This window comes from Euprymna scolopes, chromosome 26 (genome assembly GCF_053919585.1).
Source record: "Euprymna scolopes isolate OS-2025 chromosome 26, ASM5391958v1, whole genome shotgun sequence".
NCBI lineage: Eukaryota > Metazoa > Mollusca > Cephalopoda > Sepiida > Sepiolidae > Euprymna > Euprymna scolopes.
In genome coordinates this window covers 110,761,663-110,783,826 of record NC_136507.1, presented here as the reverse complement: position 1 = coordinate 110,783,826, position 22,164 = coordinate 110,761,663, and the positions used below count along the sequence as shown (strand labels likewise).

Here is a 22,164-nt window from a genome sequence, read left to right as displayed (position 1 = left end):
CAATTAAGTTATCCTTTATTCACCAGGAGCTAATGCCTGGGAAAATGGCTTCTTCAGATTCAACAAATATTACAAATACCAAAAGCAGAAAAATGTTTAGTTGTCGTCTGTTTTAAGTCAATATCAATTTAATGAAGATGAAGTCTGTAATCTTTTTTCTCTCATATGAATATTAAAATGTTGACATAAAAAAAATATTTTATCCGTGATATTCATCAAAATTATTATTTCGAAATGATTTTCTTTTTTTATTTTCCTCTGAAATTTGGTTTTCTGCGAACATGCTGTTCCGTTCGCCATCTTGAATTTTAAGTTCCGCTTGCGAAGTCACTTACATTTCAAATGTCGTTTCCTTTAAAAGCAAATAAAGTCGATCGAAAGAAGATTATAAAACAAAAGTAAGTATGCGCATTTTCAGAATACATTAATAATATAAGGGAGATAACTACATTTACAAAGCGAATAATAAAAATCGTGATATTTGTTTGAAATTTTTAACTGTCGATTATTGCGTTTTTTATGTTGACTCAAAAATCCAGAAACAGACAACTCCTTTTTTTCACTGTTTAGGGTTTAAAGTTGGCAAATAATAATAAAAAAAAAAAAAAATCGACGGTTGCAAATCTTAAAAAAAAAAAAAATGAAAGAAAGAAATCATTTTCAGAAACTCAAATTCTCTTTTAAGGTAAAAATACAGACTCGGCAACTATCGTAATAGTAGAAGCTTTAAGGGAATTAAAAAATTAATTTGTGTTACTGTTCTTCAGATGCTGCACTTCATTTTCTTGTTCTCTTTCGGTGGAGGAGAAATCGTTCACGACTGAGACAATTTTTATTTTTGTACCTTTTCTCCACGTTAAAAAACGACCCTGGTGTCTAACTCTGTCCCGTGGGGAGGCATAGTAAATAGGTACTAAATAGAATCAAAATAAGAATCTAATAGGTTGGCTACCTTCAACGTCCCAAAATCACGGAATAATAAGGTAGAAAAGGAATTCATGAAAAAAAAAAAAAAACATTTGTAAAATCTAGCGATTTCGTTTCACAATTTACAGATTTGAATTGGAGAGTTGACATGGGAGGTAATTAAGTTTTCAGTTTCTCACATATTGAATCAGTTATTTTTTGATAAAAAAAAATAAAGGAATAAAAGCAGTTAAAGTTATTTTTTAAAATTCATAAATAATGTATATGTGTTTATTTTTATTTTCTGAATAAATTATGCCTGCTTTCAACTGAGTTACTGTCTCTTTTAGTTACATCATGTGATTTTGTATGTCCGACCTCTAGCATGTAACATCATTGAAACTGTTTTCCATGAATAATTATTTTTTCTACCTTATTGTTCTCTGTAATTTTTGGATATGTTACTATTTGTGACATAACTATTGCGTAGGTACTATTTGCTTTACTTTAAACTATATATATTTTTTATTATTACAATATGGAAGAACCTGAGTATCCGCTTTTTTATGTACTTATCTCATTTCCATGTTTAAATATTCATAACTGACATATAACAGAACACTAATTGTTAACAGAAGGTATAAAACGTCACAAGGTTTTGCAAAGTCAAAGGTGATACCAAACAATTACCAACCTTTTTATGACATGTAAGTTATTAAACTTATTTTTCTTACATACTCCCAAACAATCTCTGAGAAAAATAAAGGGAAACAATAAGAATTTTCACCATAATCTTGACAGGGGACGAACAGATGCTAGGCATTATCACAGGTTATCTGGTGGCAACAGTGGTTTGGGGTATCCTCATTCTATCCTCTAGGTGAAACTCCACTGTCAGACGTAGTTTGAGGTTTTATCCAGGATCAACAAATTTATGCATGAAGTAAGCTGGGCCTGCCTTGATGCTTTTTCGAGGTGCTCATTCAATGCAGTGTTACTTTTGTCTCAAGTGGAGGGACATTCATTTGTGTACATTTAAAATGGTACCAATGCAGAGGTTGCAACTAAACATATTTAAACCTAAACTGTATCCATAACCCTAATCTTAAATCCAAATCCTTACCCTAACACCTACCTCCCTAACCCTCTAACTCTAAACCTTAACCCTAATCCTAACCCCAATCCCTAAACTCAAAACCTTAAGCTAAATGCTACCCCCCTAACCTTAACTGTTAACCTTACCTTAACCATAACCCTAACTCCTAACCCTAAATCTAACCTAAAACCTACCATAAAATCTTAACCCTAACCCTTAACTGAACCTTAACCTAGTACTAAACCCGAACCCTAAACCCCTAACCCTAATCATACTCTTATCCTAAACCCTAACCATTTGTCTAATGCTTATAATAACCCTTACTCTAACCTTAATACAAACTCTTACCGTAACCCTAAAATGTTAACTCTTGTCCTCAAACTCTAACCCTTATTCTAACAATAACCTTTACTTTTACTGTAACAAGAACAGGACATCTCCAAGAGAATGTTAAGGAAACTGGAAAACACTGAACAAGAATCTTCCTAGCAAAAATACCTGTAGGAGAAGGCCATGTTGAAACATAACCCAGGCAAACCAAATATGTTGAAATAGTCAACTTTAAAAAGAAGGTGGATGTTTAGAGAACAACCACCCCAAAATCTTCAGCAAACCTCAAAGTCCAAAATCTCTTTCAAAGCCATCAACACCAAATCTCAAAATTCAGTACTAGACAGAAACTAAAGCCTTGTTCACCAGCTAAGGTCATGCCTTGACCAGTTACATCTTTTGTTCCAAGAAGCAACCCAAACTCATCCCACAACCTCATTAAAAAGACAAAATCTACCGCCTGTTCTGCCTTTTTTACTTCTGCTACTGCTACATTATCTACAAAGTCACTGCCTGTATCACACACACCCATGAACACTGACACTCAGTTATTTCAAAAGAGAACCTGAAGCCCTTCGTGTGACCCATAAGGTAGGGCTTTTCATTTCATCTGGTTTTATACAGTTACTAGCCAGATCAAGCTTGCTTTTTTTTTTTGCGTGAATCAAGGGGTTTGTGAGTACTTTTCGAATGGTTACTAGAGAACATGGTCGTGGATGCTGATTTAGATTGCTTTGGCTAGGAGACCTAACCAAAATCAGGATGCTGTTTTATTTTGTGAATTTGTAGATAAGTTTGATGCTATTGACAAGTTATGAAATGAAAAGCCCCATGACTTAATTTAGACTTGGACATGTAGGTGTGGCTCTCATGCAGTACAACTTCGGAGTTATATTGACCAGTCCATAGCAATGAAGATTAGCTGAAAAATCTTGAAGGTTTGGGATTGATTAGGATTGAATATCTGTCAAGGACAGTGACAAAATTTACTCAGTGATAGTCTCCAACAAGGTGAAAATCTGTTTCACCCTTCCTTACTAAATGAAGCAGAGATGCTTACAGACTTTTTGAAGGGCAGATTAACCAGAGTTCGAGCATGTAGTCAAATTCAGCCTTAGTCTTCTTGAGATGATCAATTGCGGGTCATGAAAAAAAAACAGGATCCACTAATTCTGGATAAGAAGACAGATGACTATGAAACAAGTTGCCAGTATTTTGGGACCGAATACAGTGTTAGTTAAGAGATATGCAGAAACAAACAGGGATGTTTAATTGTCAACAAGTTTCCACTTCCTAACATCAATTAGCAGATCAAAATGATCTAGCAAATCAACACCTAGATTAGATAGGGTTATTCCACAATTATGAACACCCATTGAGGATCTATGAAACTTGACTATCATTGACAAATTCATGGCAAGTAGAAAAATGTCCGATTTCTTTGGTTTATTAGAAACCAAATGTAATGGCCAAATGGAGCATGAGGACCCTGTGTCCACCATGAATGAACTGCTTGACACATGATTCTTTAAAAAAATTGCACGATTTTTTGAACACTCGCCGAAGGCACATGACATGCTAAGGTCCTCTGCGATTCATTTTCTCAGTTAAAAGAACAGGATGGTCGGCACTAGCAAGCCCTCTCACCATAAGTGAAATGGTACCAGCAAGGTCCAGTATTGATTGTAATATGTGGCCAAGAATTATTACGATTCTGATTCCTAACAGAAGGAATTTGTTTGTCTCACCACAACATGCCCATTTTGAGTGTTAACAAGTCAATATTTGTTTATAATATGTCATTAAATGCACTCGGTTGCTGATTAACCCCAACAGCTGCTACAATCGGAATTGACTAGAGTTCTTGGCTGGGTTTGGGTGAGAATTCTGGAATCTTTTCTGCCATGGTAACCAGTTGATCAGCAGTGTTCTCCTGTTCGGGGACAGTATAGCCTGGACCTCAGTAGGCAGAAGTAAAAAAAATTTTTTTTTTTATTGGTACATCTTTTGCCGAGGAGTTTGAAAGTTCCTTTAACCATTTTAGAAACTCTGTAGGGGGCCTGTCCCTTGGTGCTCATCCTGTATGAGTGTACGGAATCTGCTTTCCTATGACACAGTGTTGCACTTCAATTTCTTCGTTTTTAATTCCTCATAGGTAATGCCTGGAGGCAGGTTTGTAATTAAGTTCTGGACTGTTTTTGCTAGAGGCACCGGCATTCCACAATACAACATGCATAACTGCCTTTGAAGAGGAACATTATGTATTTCAAAGAGTGCGTCTACCACAATTTTGCATAGTTTGCATATGAAGGCAGTGATACAAACTCAGTGACACTGTTTAGACACAATGAAAATGTATACAACAAACAAACCAATATTTTCATTACATAGAAACAACAAAGTAAATATTATGGACTAATTGTTCCTTGAAATTTGCCAAAAAACTGCACATAAAAAATGTCTTTTTTGTGTTTTTATGAATAGAACAGGAAGAAAATGCTGTTTTTTCATCTAGAATAAAACACTTCTGTAGGGAAACACGTGACTTACCTAACTAGCACATGTGCATAATTCAATGGGTCGGTCATGGAATGCAATGAATGAAGAAGAAAGAAACAAAAATGGCTGCCTTATCTCTTTATATGCCTGCAATGTGACCACCCGATATGCAAATGAGATGCTCCTGGTTGGAGATAAAAGAGGGTTGATTTTTTAGAGGGACGTACATTTTGAAGTTGGATTTCAAAGAAATAAGTTGATTAGCAGAAACTCATTTGGATGTGAGAGAAGGTGCGTGACATATACAGAAGTTTGGAAGTTGGAAGTTTGGACAACAGTGTCAACCTTACCCAGGAAATTATTGGTGTAACGGGCAGAAGAAATAACACTCAAGTTATTGAATTATAAGCTATTTCAGTGTGCGGTGACTCGAAAGGCATAAAATGGACAGATTTGACTTTCGCTTGATACCTGAGTTTGACGGATCTACCACTGGACTGTCTGTCGTCGAATGGGTTGAAAAGGCTGAGAAGATCTGTACACTGTGCAGAATTAAAGAATCAGCCATGGTCATTCCTCTGAGGTTAACCGAAGGGGTCTATGCAGTCTACCAGCAACTCGGGAATGAACCAGACTGGGATACAATCGAACACAGCCTGTATACAATGTTTGTTACAGATCCATTTGTTACATTGCAACAGTTCACGAGCCGGCGACTTCACCCCAAGGAACCAGTTGATGTTGTGGGGGTCGCCTGGCCTTTTTTTGGGAACTGACTTCCTCCACAAATAATAAAAATAAAAATAAGAAATCTTATGTGCAACACAAACGGAGGTTTATTTCTGGAATAGAAATAACAAACAATAACAAGTTAAAACATAGTTCTCAATATTTCAGAGTTCCTTTTTTGAGTTCATATGAAAGATGGAGAGTCTCTTTTTTTTGTGTTCTTTGAATGTTCAGATATGTAACATAGACAATATTAATGTTCGTCTGTTAAAAGAGAGTATTAATGCGCGGAGCAGTGGAAATGAAATAATTGATGTTTGCACGCGTGGCAAGTCCTAATGAGAAAGCGTTGAATGAGTCAGAAGAGTTTAAAGAGACGAAAGAATGCTCGAAAGGCTAAGAGACTAAAGAGAGAAATTTTGTGTTTGTGCATGTTTATATTTGATTTGATCGGCTCCAAACGAGCTCTAGAAAATCAGTTTTAAAATGTGTCCTAGGAGGAATTCCATTGGATGGAAGACATCACATGGGGTGCTTTCAACTAGGTCCGCACCTTTGGTATATAAAGGTCACGCCGGAATTTGCGTGGGTGTCATTTTTCATTTTTTTAACGCGCCGAAACAATCAATTGCACTGCGCGCCTAAATTGTATTTAACGATTTTAAATTTGAATATTAAACTGTGCCAACTGGCACAATGTGTACCTAGCCAATCTACAAAAGTTGTCGGTACCATTTGGTGGGGTCAACGATAAGATATTAAGATGTGCCTTTTTAGTAGGCTTACCTGAGGATGGCAACAAACTGTTGCGGGCATCGTCACAAATTGATGAATTGACAACAGACAAGTTATTAGCCCAAGCTCAAAACATCTATAACATGAGCAAATTGCAATAGCAACTAGTATTCAATATGCAGCAGTCGAACCGCATAGAGGCAATGCAGATTCTCTCCCAGGTAGTAATAAGCGTGTAGGCCCAATGTGCTATAAATGTGGGGAGGCCAATCATTTTGCTAAGGAGTGCCAGAGGTGTGTATATCCACGAGCACAGAGAACAGTACAATGCTATCGCTGCAATAAGTTTTGGCACATATCTCGCAACTGTTTGGGAAACGACATTGGGGGCAAGATACTATCGCCACCCTTGCCAACCAATAAACACAGGATTACCGGTCATTGGCATTAAAATTGACGATGTGCAGTGTTCAGTGCTCATAGACATGGGGTGGTCCCGGTCTATAGTTAGTGCACATCACTGTCAAATGTAGCAGGAGCAACCAGTCGGTATTATGACGATCAATGGTTTATCCCGAGCATGTTGTGATGAAGGGACAGTCACGATCTGTACTAAGAAGGGTGACATAGCCAAAGTTGATGTTCTAGCAATGCAAAAAAAACCCTTGGCTATGACATGTTGATTGGAATTGATGCAATACAAGCACTAGGAGGCGTCATAATCACAGTGACTGGAGGTGTAATGCTTGGAGAAGGGAAAGAAGTCTGTGCAGCCATGTCTATTGAAGAAAAGGACTTCTGTGGTACGTTTTGAATACAATTACTTGTTTATGGATTTTTTGCTTGTCTGCTGGAGTTTTTGAAAAAACAACAACTGCCATCAATGTATAATTTGTATGTGTGATCTTGGAATTTATCTTTTAGCGAGATTAGAATAATCTGAAAAGATAAAAACTCTTTGCACTGTCACATCTAGCAATAAATCAGTTTTATTGTTTTATCCAAGCTCTGTCATTATAAATAATAGTGTTCTCCTTGCATATAATAGTGTTTATATCTATAACCATAGGGGTTCAAAATATTACTGCATAGCATTGTATATGATGCTATGCTTTTACAAATATAAGTGAACACTATTTTTCATTTCTACACCATATATTAATTAAAATATGTTCTTGAATTACCATAAATCAATATTTTAAAGTGCTCAATACAATGTAAAACTTTATAAATAAAATTGATTACAAATGAAATCAACCCACACTCACTATTTTATGTTTTTGCATGTCATTCTCTGATTATTAATTTATTGTTGAAGTAGCCATAGCTGTTTAATGTATGTCTATTACAGAAACACTAATAAATCATTCTAGGCTGATTAAATATCTATATAAGTCTTTCAACATAAGAAGGGAGATATGTGTAAGATATGTCTAAAAATACCCCATGAAATAAAATGAATCTGTGCATAAAATGAAATTTAAGTATGAGAATTTTGATTATCTTATCAATATTTGTAAGCATAATGTATGCGTATTTTCTCTTGTTTTGACAGATAATCTAAATAAAAATAATTGTTAAGCATTGTTTTTTGCAGGTGATCAAATAGTGGATGGTTTCTAAGCAAAACAACAGGAAAATGAAAACAACAACGAAATGGAGTAAAATTTTTAAATTTAAAAGACATGTATTCTATTTTTAAGATACTTGATGACATGATAGTGATACCAATTTACTCATATTTCTAAGTGCAAATATTTTGCAATAGATTGCACACACACACACACACACACACACACACATATATATATATATATATATATATATATATTTATATATGTATGTATATATCGTTTAACAATTGAATTGCTTAATAATATGTAGTACTTATGGTCTGAAATATGCAAATTAACACTGATGAGTAACCATATTGTTCAAAAATGTGTGAAATTTTATATAAAAATCAGTTTGAACTCAATGTATTGAATCGATAATTATTTTATGGCGAAAATATGACAGTCTAGCTTTGAGAAAAGTAAATTAAGAAAACAAAATTAAATGACATGTAATAATATAATAAAGAAAATTTGTATTCCTGTATCGTGTGATCATATTCTAATGGAATTATATTTACATATAATATTTACATGAATTATAATTTAGTGGTAGAAATTTAATTTTACATGAGAAAAAAATGGCGAAAATGTCAAAGATGAAGCATCATATAGAAATGCATAGTGATAAATTATGTTCTTCTTTGAAACCATATCATTGTGAGGTGTGTGAGAAATCCTTCACGCACAAATCATATTTGGAAAAACATCAGAGAATACACACTGGCGAGAAACCATATTCATGTGAAGTATGTGGCAGTTGTTTTACACAGAAGTCGAACTTGAAAACTCATATGAAAACACACACTGGAGAGAAATCATATTCCTGTTATGTGTGTGGGCGTTCTTTTACACACAAGTCGTCATTGAATGATCATATGAGTAAACACACTGGTGAAAAGCCATACGGATGTGAAGTATGTGGGAATTGCTTTGTACAGAAGTTGGACTTGGTAAAACACAAAAGAATACACACCGGAGAGAAGCCATATTCATGTGACGTTTGTGGAAATTTGTTTGCACGGAAGTCTTCCTTGGAAGAACATAAAAGAACACACACTGGAGAGAAACCATATTCATGTGAAGTATGTGGAACTTCCTTTACACACATGTCGACCTTGAAAAATCATATGAGAACACACACAGGGGAGAAACCATATTCGTGTGATGTGTGTGGAAATTCATTTACACAGAACTCGTCATTAACCAATCATATGAAACTACACACTGGGGAGAAGCCACATGTATGTGAATTCTGTGGAAATTCATTTGTACAGAACTCGGCTTTGAAAAGTCATAAGTTGACACACACTGGAGATAAGCCTTATTCGTGTGAAATGTGTAAGGATTCTTTTAAACATCGGTGGCTCTTACAAAGACATCTATGTAAATATGGACAGAAGCTATATTAATTTAATGTGTATATGAATCCCTTTTACAATTTTAAATTACACTGATTAGTGCCATGTCCAAGAATGTCATCAATGTTATTAACTCCCATATTACTAAAATATTTGAGACTGGACAACAGATATCAGTTGATGACCTGACCGAATCAGTCTAGTCTCAGAGGTAAATTTCCTACTGATGCTTAACTGTTTTATAAATGTTGAAGAAAACAGAATCTGCATTTTAATAAATATAAGAAGACACACTAGAGAGAAGTAATATTCATGTGAAGTTTGTAGAACATCATTTATTGCACAATGAACATTGAAAATACATAATAATACACAGTGGAGAGAAATATACACGTGGAAATTTATTTTAAAAGAAAGTTATCAATTTCTACAAACTTAATTTTGGATTGCAAACACTGTTATAAGAAATGGTATCTATTAACTAAGTTTTTGCTTGCTACATGTAAAAAGTTTGTCTAATGATATATAGACATACATGCACATATATATATATATATATATATATATATATATATATATATATATATATATATATCATCAGATCAATAATGAATGAATAAAAGGAAAATAAAAACTTCTTTAAGTTATGGCATTTTGACGTTAACTGTTTTCTGTCAGAAGAGAAGAAAGGCCAGCATTATATAAAATATGAATATAAGCCAGCTTAAGAACATTTAGATTTAAAATAATGATTGTATACAAGAAATACTAAAAATAAAAAATTTAAAAAAGTAAAAGATACCTATAAACAACGATGTATTCATACATGCATAAGAGGATTAATAAAAATGAAAAAGAAGTATATGAGTAAATAATAGGGAAAAATAATAGAGATCCTTAAAAATCAATAGGATTATTAAAAAAGAAAAAGGAAAGGACAAAAAGAAAGAAGATAAGTTTTAAAAAACTAAGAATGGAGATAGAACAAAGAGCACATGAAAAATATGGAAAGACATATAAAAGGAAAAGATTATAAGTAGAAAATATTAGAAGAAAATGAACAAAGAAAAAATCAAAACTTTATAAATAGTTCATAGTAAAGTCCTTACAATTGTATACTGAAGAAAAAGGCAACTGTCCATAGTGATGCAATCTGATAGTAAAATCCAGCTATAATTCCCAGGCACGAAGATCATCCAAATAATTCCAACTTGGTAAACTATCCTTTTTTACGGGGTACATATGTATGTTGAGATGATTTGAATATAAAAGATGGTGAAATACTTCACAAAAGAAGCATAGTGAGAAGTTGAAAATATCAAATACAGCAGATAAAGACTCCAAAATTCCGTTGGATATTTCTCCAAGGAAAAAACTAGGTCGTTCAAAATTATATTGAAGCTCACAGTCAATTGAAAAATGGAGTTTACATTAAAATATATATAATCAACACTGGTAGAGAAACACAGAAAAATCCATTGGATAAAAAGGTATGATAGAAGAAAGTTAAAAACTAATATAAAATAAAAATAAATACATATGTAAAAAAATCAGTAGAAAAGGGATATGTAATAAAAAAGAAGAAAAGTAAATGGCAGAAATTAAGAAAGAGTGTGGTATAAGGGAGAGAGAAAAAGACGATTAGTTATAGACAGCAAGACAGGAATAGGATAAAGAAAAACAACATTGAGTTAAGTGTCAAAAGCTAAAAATATATAAGAAATACAAGTAGGCAAATATGTGCACACAATATATAGACACATGAATATATAGAAACCCAAATCACACCTGCAGACACATCGTTAAAAGAAAGAAAAAATGAAAAAAAATGGTGAGGGTTGCTTAGTCATGTCAGAAATAAGGGAAAGGGGGATCAATGATGCATTGGTAAGAGTATGTGATCAGTATATACATCTATTATGTCATTAACTTCCCTAAAAATACTGTTTAGTCTTGCTGATAGTTAATTATGATTATTGTTTAGATAGAAAAATGTTATCACTGTGAAAAGTTATGTTTTAGAAGAATAAAAATATTTACATTAGTTTTTAGAAATGGAACTTGATGGATGAAATGTCATTCTGATAGTTATATTTTCGGTAAGAATGTTATTAGGCAGTTTAGGAATTTAGCAGACAAAGAAAACAAATTTCGAGAAAAACAATAAGCGATGAGATTTGATTCTTTGGTTACAGGGGTGATGTAATGAATTTTAGATTTACATGTAGGAAGTTAGTGAAGTCAGTATGTAACAAGAGTTGGCAATTGGAGGTCGAGAGAGATGGTCAACAAATTGTGATGGCTGCAAGGAGGGAGCATTCAGTAATTAAAATGTAGAACTGAAGACTAACGTGTCTTTTTCAATGAGGAAGCATCAGAAAATAAAGGCTGTAAATACAAGCAAGACTTCTGTTGTAAGCACCTCTATATTTCAGTTTTTCCAAGGATCTGTCAACGTAAGATCAACCAAATTTAAGGTGTTTCTCTATTCTCTAATGTACACCCTATAGACTTATGAATTTACAATGATTAGAGACGATCACACAAAATACATGAACACAAAAAGACAACACGTCAACAGTAAATAGACTCGTTTGTACATAGTTTATATTTATTAATATATATATATATATACACGAAGAGATACATACATGCGTAATATGCCTAATTATACAAATAGTATAAGCTGGATACATAATACACAAAATCTTTATGCATATACATGAACGCATACACATATACACATATAAATAGATACAATATGCCCACTTATAAGAATATCATTGGCTATATAAGTGCATACATGTTTCAGCAATAACTTAAATAATATTGAATTTTTTGCGGCTGGGTATTATCGAGACCAAACTAAAAAAAATTAAATCTTTGAATACAACATTTTTATCTATTTATACTACTATATTCATTCATTGAGCATTCAAAATATATTTTCCAAACTTTTTTTTTTACATAGGCATCACCACTTTTCAAAGCCAAGAGGCCACTCGAGGATAAGGGTTAAAGAGTGTACAGTAGAAATTGGACAATATAGTAATCGTTAGTAAAGGAAATTCGTAAATTTGTTAACAAGTGGAACGGCACATCAGGAACTTGTTTACGTTAGACTTGAAGACAACCATATTGTAGTCAGCTGGAAAGCAGGAAAATGGAAGACAATTCCACAGGCGTGCAGTTCTAAGAAAGAAGCTTTGCTCATAGAATCTATGTTTAGGTTTAGGCACAGATAACGAGTGGAGAAAATTATTGATAGTGTTTTCAACTAGACGTGTGTTTCTTGTGAAAGTTTGGCGAGGGGGGACCATAGACTGAAGCTCAGTTGAACACTTTCCATGAAAATAACGATACAGCAGAGACAAACTAGCAACATCTCTCTGTGAGATAGAGGTTGCAGGGAAGAGAAAAGGACGTCTCCTACGAGGCTACAAAGTCTATTTTGAACTCTATCAAGGCAGGACAAGTCCTTTCTAGCAGCTCCTGCCCAGATGTGGCAACAGTACTCCATCTTGCTCTTATATAGATAGAGAATTGCATCAGCAGTGAGATATCTACTGGATCGATAGAAGGATCCCACCATTTTTCCAGCAGCCTTGGCAACAGATTTAATGTACATTTTCCATTTAAGATCAGAAGTAAAGGTCAAGCCCAGAAGTTTGTCAAAACTTGAGGCCTCCGCAAGACGAGTGCCATTCATTTCAGTTGATGCCAGATGGGGATCAGAACCTTGATGATGTAAAGAGAGAAGCTTGGCCTTAGGTGTATTTAAAGTAACCAGCTACTCCTTTCCCCATTGTACCATGTACTCAATATCAGAGGAGAAAGAATCGGAGAGAACTTCGTCGTTTACTGTCTTAGATGTGCTACCATAGATGGTAGTGTCATCAGCATAAATGTCCACAAATGATGCAAGGATGTGATTTGGAAGATCATTAATGTAGATCAGGAAAAGATTTGGGCCCAGGACGGACCCCTGAGGGACTCCAGCATTAATACTGTGAGCTTTTGATTTTTGCCCATCAACAACTACTCTTATGAACCTATCAGAAAGAAATGATTTAATAATTGAGAAGACATTTCCAGCTATACCATAGCTAGAAACCCTGTGAAGTAAACCTTTATGCAATACCCTATGAAAGGCCTTAGATATATCAAGAGCAATTGACCTAGAAAGGTTGCCTTCGTCGAGAGATTCGCCAATCCTATGAGATATAACTGTAAGCACATCTGCTGTAGATCTAGCAGAACGGAAACCATATTGTGTGTCACTAAGAAGGTTATTTTTGCTGAGATGGTTGATTACTTTTGTATTTAACACAGATTCCAGCAACTTACTCGTGATGCACAGGAGACTTATTGGCCTGTACTGAGAGGGGGATGAGCGATCACCTCAATTCTTAAATACAGGTCATACCGATGAGATTTTCCAGGGTGATGGGAAGCAATTCTCCTTAAGACAACATTTAAACAGTTTTGTAAGTATGGGCACTAGTTCTGGTTGAAGTTATCTAGTACTATAATTGGAATACCGTCAGGACAAGTTGCTTTACTGGAATCAAATGAAACTGAAACGAAACTTTGATAAAGTTAAAAATTACGTATAGGAAGGTTATTTGTTATGTGCAGAATTGTTATAAAATGTGAAGTTGGGACATTGACAGACAGCCAAGAAGGAAACCATCAGCAAATACTCATTCATTGTCTTTTGTATAGGATTGTTCAAGGAATATTTCTAAATGGCAGTTGGTATCTCGTCTTATATAAAATTAGGATCAGATTTCCCCTATTTAATTTACATTAATAGCTTTGACAACGGATAAAGAATGTTTCCTCAGTAATATATGCTAAAAATTGATGTGTGTTTTCAGACACAAAGAAAAATTTCATCGATTTTAATATTAAAAATTGTTCAATACTTTACCTTTATTATTCGTATGTAGAGAAAGCAAGCAGATTTTTTCATCTTTCTAAATAAATTGAGAAGTAAACATAACTTTTGAAAGAAACATTTTTAAAATCAATTGTTGCTCCTTTTCCCTATTGTATGAAATGTTGCTTGTTTTTGATATTGTATGTACCATCAGGAAGCTTTGCCAGTCATTGCCAAAAGAGCAAACAAGAGCTGGTGAGAAATGTATTGCTATAGACTCCACGACATGAGTACACAAGCATAGGGCGACCTAGATTCACATACATCCAGCAAATTGCACATGACGCCAACTGTTATGCTGAAAATCTGAGTCAGCTTATGGAAAACAGGAAAATCTGGAGAGACAGTCACATTGGTCCAGGCAAAAAGCCCAACAAGATAGATGGAAAAAGAAATGCTTTATTTCTGCATGCTATTTCTTTCATGATCGTTCTTAAGAATAATTGTTTAAAAATAAATTAGATTCATGTAAATAAATGAAACAAAAATATTAAAATAAAAGCTCTCACTTAAAAACATGAAATGAAAACGTCTAAAAGAATAAAAGTAAAAATAAACGTTTTATAAAAGCAAAAAGGAATCAAATAACGAGTGATTTGTTGTAAATTGATCGCTTGTAGAATTTCACTTTCAATGTTTCATGTAAGTGTACAATAAATTAAATTAAGCTTTAAATATGTAGAATATTAAATGCATAGTTGACATACAATTTTACGATAAATAACAAGTCATATCTCATAATAGCATAAATTGTTTACATCAATATGTGTGTAAGCATATTCGAACATTTGGCAATTTTGTGTAAGAATATTTGTAATTTTAAAACAATAAAATACAATAAATGTTTACTTGAAATAAAAAGTAAAAAATATTTGATTTAACTAAGATGTTAGACATACTTCCTTTTAACTCTTCTTTTTATTTCCATTCATGGGCTACGCTAGGTTGCTCTGCTAGCAAGAGTGCCCAGCTGTGTGTAGGGTGTATTGTGGGGTGTATCTAGAATATCTGCCATTGGTTGTAATAGTGCTGGTTTTTTCCATATATGTATGATGTTGTTATACCAACTGCTGCTTCTCCATGGGACCCTGGGGGTATCATTGGTGTGGATATAGATGCTTCTGGGTTCATAGTTGCTGCCGACCTATCTTCCCTCAGATACCTGTGACTTCTGCGAAGCTACTTTCCAGATAAATTCTGCACTATGTATGCTCTGGGTTCAACACAATTCTGTGCGAGAACTTCTATGGACCATTTGCTGGAAACCGGATCACATATTTGAACATGTTGTTATTCTGGTATGTTTGTTAGGTCTCGAGTGTGCTGCTGCACTGCTGGTCATGTTGAGATTTTGGTCTGGCTGTCTTTGATACGGTCGAATTGCTATCTTTGTTTCTGGGTCGAATTGTTGCCATGGTCATATTGGACTTTCGGTTGTTCTTTACAAATAGCATATCTATGTACAGTTTTGCTGATATTCTTGATTAATTTTGCTCCAAAAATGTAGCTTTTGGCTCAGAATTTACATTTTTCCATTCCCAGACCGCCATAGTGGATTTTTGTAATATTTTCAGCTGCAGCACTTGCGGTATCATTATCTGGCCATTTTTCATTAAAATACGATTTTTGATGGCGAACTTGTCTTGTTGTGACCAGTTTGTCCGCAAATTTTTGCTGATCTTGAATGTTGTCAGGATAAACTTGCAAGATGGTTTCTTAAATTTCACAGAGCATAGAGTCAGCTTTTGTTGCTTGATATATTTATGCAACTTTTATGTGGAAAATTGAACAAACTCCACTTTTATATTAAAGGTAGTCTCCTCTTTGTTTTTTTTTTTTGTTTTTTTTTTATAACCTGGAAAATCCGCCTGACAAAGTAATCTTGGCGATAGATGAAGCTAATTTATATTCTTGTAGGTGGAACACTGGAACAGTTATTTTTTTTCTTCTGTGGAAAAAATGCTTCCCTGTGAAAAGAATTTTTCTTTTTTGTGAGATAATTTTGAGTGGGGAATGTTGCCTTTCTGTGAAAAGAATTTTTCTTTTTGTAAGATAATTTTGAGGGGGAATGTTTCTTGTAGCAGAGAATGTTTGCGGTCGTGTGTAAATGGATTCGAGTTGACCCATCTTTTTGTTGTTGTTGTTGTTGTTGTAATATGCTCGGTACGCGTACAAGGCAGGGAGTTAGTAAAAGAAAGAGGTAGCATGAAAAACAGCGAAAGTCCAGGCCAGATATTAGATTTTTTCGTACACTAAGAAAGTGTTAACCCTTTTTTGGAGGTTGGTATTTTTTTTATGTAGCCGTTGCGAAAGAAAAGGTGTTTTTTTTTTCTTTTTTTTTTTTTTCGTTTCGAGGAAACGTATCCGGTTGAAATCTTTTTTCACGACTGTCTTCAGCTAGGAATTTTTTGGTAAGCAAGGGAAATTAAGATTTCCCGCTGAAAGAAAAAAAGGGTTTGGTCGGGGAGGCCCTTTAGTGGCCAATCCCCGATCTTGTCTCATTAGCGACAAGACCAATCAGTGGTCCCGTAACATCGTGTTATTCCTGACACACTCCCAAGGGGGCAAGAAAAAAGTAATCGGTAATCGATTACTTTTTTTTTTTTTTTTTTAAGTTATTAAAATGAAACAGATTGTTTTATGTTTGATTTCTATTGAACAAATGAGGCTAATCCCTAAGGATAAGTATTATGTGTTTCTACCACAGAAATGAGTAAAGTTTCAGCTAACAGTTTTAACCAAATCAACAGTATCAATAATTAACAACTAGAAAGAAAAAACTATAATAACATAAGTCAGTAGACAATTCATCTTTAATTGCTACAATGGGGAACTTAACCCAACCTAACATAACATGTTTTCCGAACAATTTGGACAAAACCAAATTCCGGTGGTATCGTGTTCATTAACTCCGACGCAGTTAAAATGATACCATTTGTTGCACTTATCGCAACATACCATTGGAGATGATCCATCATTCTCAATGGAACAAGTTGGGCAGAAGAAGGGACCTCCCTCCTCCACAAACTCTGACGAAGAGGATTCAGGATTATCCTTCATTTCCAAAGGGAACAAATGTTTTAGGGAGTGGATTTGTTCACACCCATCCCTTGATATGCGAGCAGAACGAGCCTTTCCATCGTTTCCGTAGATGAGGTTGAGCACCTTACCAAGACTCCAGAAAGGTCTAGGTTTGTTGGGTGTTTTAATCAAAACAACGTCACCGACTGAAATCCTTTCAGTAACTTGACTGATCATCTCTCTATCTCCCTCCCTTAAGGAGAGAAAATATTCGTTGTACCAAATTTTGCGGAATTTTTCAACAAATTCATCTCTCAGCTGCAGAGAGTTTAACAATTGCACCCTACTCGGGGTGTCAGGACAGAGATCATCGACCTCCATGTTTCCCAATATCAAGCGTGGGCTATAGCCCGTTTGCAGAAAATGATTAGGGGTCAAAGTTTCCAATCCCCTTTCCGCAGAGTCAACGTAGGTGAGGGATCTGTCATTAATGGCCTTCTCTACGTCAGAAACAATAGTTAGGAAGTTGAAATATTCGATCTTCCTTCTACCAATTAATTTGTGGAAACACCGTTTCACGGTTTGTATCATCCGCTCCCATGTGCCTCCATGCCATGCGGAATAAAGAGGGATGGTAACATGTCTAATTGAAGTTGATCTGAATTGTTCCTTGAACTCATCAGAAATGAATACTTCTGACAACGAGATACCAGCAGCCAAGAAGGTTTTGGCATTATCAGAATAAACGGAGGAAGGGACACCAAATAGGTTAGTAAACCTGACAAATGCCAGTAGAAAAGAACGTGTGCTCATGTCAGGCAACAGTTCAAGATGTACAGCCCTGAGACTCATACAGGTAAACAACAAGAGATACATTTTGGTATCCTCATTGTTCCCCTTTATCCAAAAATGGCCAGAAAAGTCAACACCAACTTGGTTGAATGGGCGAACAAAATTTGTCCGGTGGGCTGGTAGTTGAGAACCCGAAGGGGTCTGACAAGGCAGAGAATTTATTTTTTTGCATGTCATGCAATGGCGGAGGACGCCCTTCACTGATTGTCTCCCTTGAGGGATCCAAACCCCCATTAGTCTTAACTTGGTTAGGGTTGAGCTAACTCCGAGATGACTGCAATTCCAGTGTGCCTCCTGAACCACTAGTCGAGTCAAATCATGATATTTACCTAAGATGATGGGGTGTTTGACTTGATATGGGTGAATATCAGAACTTTGTATACGACCTGTAGCGCGCAGCAATCCTTCATTATCCAAGAATAATCCAAGGGCACTTACTCTTGGCGGTATAGTTTTACCAGCAGGTTCCCTTAAGTAATTTAATTCGCAGGGGAATTCTTTCCTCTGCATACTAGAGAAAAGCAAAAACTTTGCCCTTTTAACAGTATCGGTTTGTCTATGTTTCAATTTATCGACAAACCGCAAAACCTTCTCCAGCACACCGATTGTCTTCGTCAAGGAAGAGAATTTTGAAATATTAAACGGAAGAATATTCTCTTCCGAAGTAGCCTCATTGGAAAGAAAGCAAGAGACAATCTTTTTATTAGTGTCATTCAGACACGGTAACGGAGTTATTGGCCAATCAACAGCACTTCGATTTGCCCAATCAGGGCCATGAACCCACAAATCGAAAAATTTCCGGAACTTAGCAGAGGAAAGACCCCTGGTTAACAAATCTGCCGGGTTTTCAGCAGAAGGGACATATTTAAATTGAGGTAAGATACCAAAATCATTTTTGATAGCTTCCAACATCCTTTTAATGTCCAAAATTCGGTTTTCCACAAAGAGATTTTTCTTTGTACCCCTACCGTTCAACACCCAAGACAATGCCACCTGGGCATCAGAGACTACAAACAAATTACGGACGTCGACAGGCTGCAAGGCCCTTAACACATTAGGGACGACCTTAAAAGCAAGATAAATTGCCATAAGTTCCAGAATGGGTAGGGTTTTTTTCTTAAGAGGAGCCACCTTTCCCTTTGCGAATACAAGGTGACACTGCGACCCCTGCTTGGCATACAGCGAAAATCCGTACGCAAGTTTGGAAGAATCGCAAAAGCATAAGAAATCAGTAGGAACGTCATTCACCAAGGCATTCCTTGGAAACTCAATCCCACTCAAATCGTTCAACTCACCAGCGAGATTCTGCCAAGCATCGGTGAAATTTTCTGGGATTTCTTGGTCCCAGGATAAATTGTTCCTCCACAGTTGACTGATTAGGATCCTGCCCTGGACTGTGACAGGAAGGAACAACGATAATGGGTCAAAGATTCTGGAAGTCTGAGACAAGATTCCTCGCTTGGTGTTGACCTTAGAATCTATCGCTACGGGTGCCAAGCACACAGAATCTCTCTGTGGAGAATAATGGTACCCTAACACCTTTTCAATGGGGGAGAGGAGGAGAAACCAGGGTCCCATCCTCGATCATTTTAATTTGTAAGTGATTGTGGTTGGAATTGCAAGACTGAAGTTCAAATCCAGCATCCATTAATCTTTCTCGTACTGTTTCGTAGGTTGAACAAAGAGAATTGAAATCACTATTGGTAGCGACCAGATTGTCGACATAAAAATTATTATGGAGCACAGAGGAGGGAACATCATCAGGGTATCTCTCGGTATGCAGCTTGATGATATAACTTAAAATGAATGGGCTTGCATTGAAGCCGAATATTACTGTATTGTATCTATAAGCACGCAAATTCTCATTCACCTTCAAGAAAAAACAAAATCTATTTTTATCTTATTGGTCCTCAGACGGACCTGGAGGAAGCCTTTTTTCAGGTCCCCCAAAAGTACATAATTGTTCTTCCGGAAGACCAGCAAGAGGTCCAACAATTGGGCAGTTAGGTTGACACCAGCATAGGCCGCATCATTAAGGGAAACACCTCCTCGTCTCTTGAAGGAGCAATTGAATACAGGTCGCATCTTGGTGGTAACCCCAGTTCCTTGTTTTATGGCCGGACGATGGGGGATCCAACAGTAATTTTTATATTCTCCCGGAGGAACATAGATCTGTTCTATAACTCCAAGTTCCTCGTACTCATGGAAGACCTGAGTATACTTGTCATAAAGACCCCTTTTTTCCAAGGAGATGGCCACCCTTTGCATGATTTTCAAGGCTGGAATGTTGTTGGAATCGACCAGGGGCAACTTCTCGTCATCCCACGGTAAATCAACGTAATATTTACCGTCTCTTAAAACTACGGTTTTCTTAAATTTAGTAATTTTATCTTCATCATACGAAGATAAATTTGATTTTTCATCTATCCCTATAGAATCTAGGGATAAGAATTTCTCCACTCCGCGCTCAACGGAGGAGTCTTCGAAAAATGGGCCCAGTGGGTCAGGGAATGAAGACACAGGGTTTAAGGCACCCTCAATTAAATAGTTTGAACACTTGGGCAACGAGCGGACAATATTTTCAAAGGGGGTTATGTCAAGTGGGTTCATTTTTTTTCCGTGAAAATGTGGGAATTATTTCTAAAATGTTTTTAGCTTTTTTATGTGACACATGTCTTTGAAAATGTTTCAGCTTTTTGTTTTAATTGTCCAGCGATGATATTTTGTTTTTCTTTTCAGCGAAAACAATGTCCGTTGTTAGAACAGTGTTCTGGATAATTCTCCAATGATAAGTAAGCGACATTTGAAGATTCTTTTCGTTCGTCAGTGTAAAGTGGCAGTTTTTCTTAATGCTCCTTTGTTTTGTTCGTGAACATTATGCGGTCAAACCGAATTTTTGAAAGGAAAAAAGTATTCGGCAATGTGAAGTGTAGTGATACTGAAAGTTTGCTGTTTTTAAGGAACTAAGCATAACAAAAAATAACAAATAAAGCTGTAGAAATTGTTTAAGGTTACTATCGGGGTTACCGTTTTAGTTAATAATGGTGACCAAACGGAATGAGCTTGCGTGTTCATATCACGTCCGGGTCACAAATTTAGTTAATAATGAAGACAACGAAAGGAAGTTTCATTTTAACATTTAATAAACAACTTTATTTGTTATCTTCGTTAGTAGAGTGTACAAGAGAAAACGGGTTAGTAGTTTGAAGTGTTCTTGTGTAAAGATAAAATTAATATATTGCCGGCTTGTTGAGGAGAGAACAGTTCCGTTTACACGTGTTTATAGCTAGTAGTCGCCAGAACTAAGGAAGCCGATTAAAGGAGAAAGAAAAGGCAAAGTCTTCAGTGTGTTCAACGTGGTGTCGTGGATGTGTGTGTGTGTGTGTGTTTGTGTGTGTGTGGGTGTGGGTGTGCATGTGTTGGTGTATGTTCTTGAGCATGATAAAAAATGTTCGTTTGGGTACTGCACGTGGAACAAATGGGAGTTTGAAAGGTCGCCATGTTAGCTTGTAGTATTCACGTTCAGCCTGGGGCGAAAGCCCCAGGCTAATGTGTTCTCCCAGCTGAAGGCAGGAGGAAAGAGGAAGAAAGGCTTGTGATTTCGCCTTTTATGTACTCGATCATATGATTGAGAGCTGGCTTGTGATTAGTATGATTAGACAAGCCAGGAGGAAATGGATTTCAAATCTCAAATCGTGAAAATAAGCTCCTGTCTGTGATTGTAGCGAGTGTCGGCAGCTTCAAGGGATTTTTTTAAAAGAAAACTGACTTCATTTTATTTGCATATGTATGCAGTGGGCGGTGTGATCTCGCGCGATTTCCCGAAACTACACCTTATAAAACCATCTTTCATCTCTCTATCTCTCTCTCAGATCCCACCTTAAGCTAAGCCGTATAGTCAGATAATGCACACACGTGGGCGCTTTCTTCTTTGCTTATTACATTCAACTCTACATATCCATATAAGTATGCCTTAAATTGCCAAGGACGATATTGGTGAATGCATATAAATATTATTTGAACTATATGTAATGTAATGCAGAAGTGGACACATGTGCAGAAGGCAATACGCTTCCCCAA

The 22,164-nt window shown here is 35.8% G+C and overlaps 3 protein-coding genes across 3 annotated transcripts; 1 reads left to right on the top strand and 2 right to left on the bottom strand.

Moving 5' to 3' along the window:
• Positions 1-264: 264 nt before the first annotated feature.
• Positions 265-9,863, top strand: LOC145248367 (uncharacterized). The gene is made up of 2 exons (XM_080110299.1): positions 265-398; positions 7,893-9,863. Exon 2 carries the CDS (start codon positions 8,490-8,492, stop codon positions 9,318-9,320), a length of 831 nt encoding a protein of 276 aa, XP_079966425.1. The 5' UTR covers positions 265-398; positions 7,893-8,489; the 3' UTR covers positions 9,321-9,863.
• A 7,192-nt stretch (positions 9,864-17,055) lies between these two features.
• Positions 17,056-19,662, bottom strand: LOC145247859 (uncharacterized). Its single transcript, XM_080109480.1, has one exon. The coding sequence runs from the start codon at positions 19,660-19,662 to the stop codon at positions 17,056-17,058; it is 2,607 nt and encodes an 868-aa protein (XP_079965606.1).
• A 294-nt stretch (positions 19,663-19,956) lies between these two features.
• On the bottom strand, positions 19,957-20,694 carry LOC145247858 (uncharacterized). The gene has a single exon (XM_080109479.1). The coding sequence runs from the start codon at positions 20,692-20,694 to the stop codon at positions 19,957-19,959; it is 738 nt and encodes a 245-aa protein (XP_079965605.1).
• Positions 20,695-22,164: the final 1,470 nt, after the last annotated feature.

What these genes read in the sequence shown, in the direction of transcription:
- LOC145248367 (XM_080110299.1), top strand. Translation starts at nt 8,490, where the DNA reads ATGGCGAAAATGTCAAAGATGAAGCATCATATAGAAATGCATAGTGAT.
- LOC145247859 (XM_080109480.1), bottom strand. Translation starts at nt 19,662, where the DNA reads ATGGGACCCTGGTTTCTCCTCCTCTCCCCCATTGAAAAGGTGTTAGGG.
- LOC145247858 (XM_080109479.1), bottom strand. Translation starts at nt 20,694, where the DNA reads ATGAACCCACTTGACATAACCCCCTTTGAAAATATTGTCCGCTCGTTG.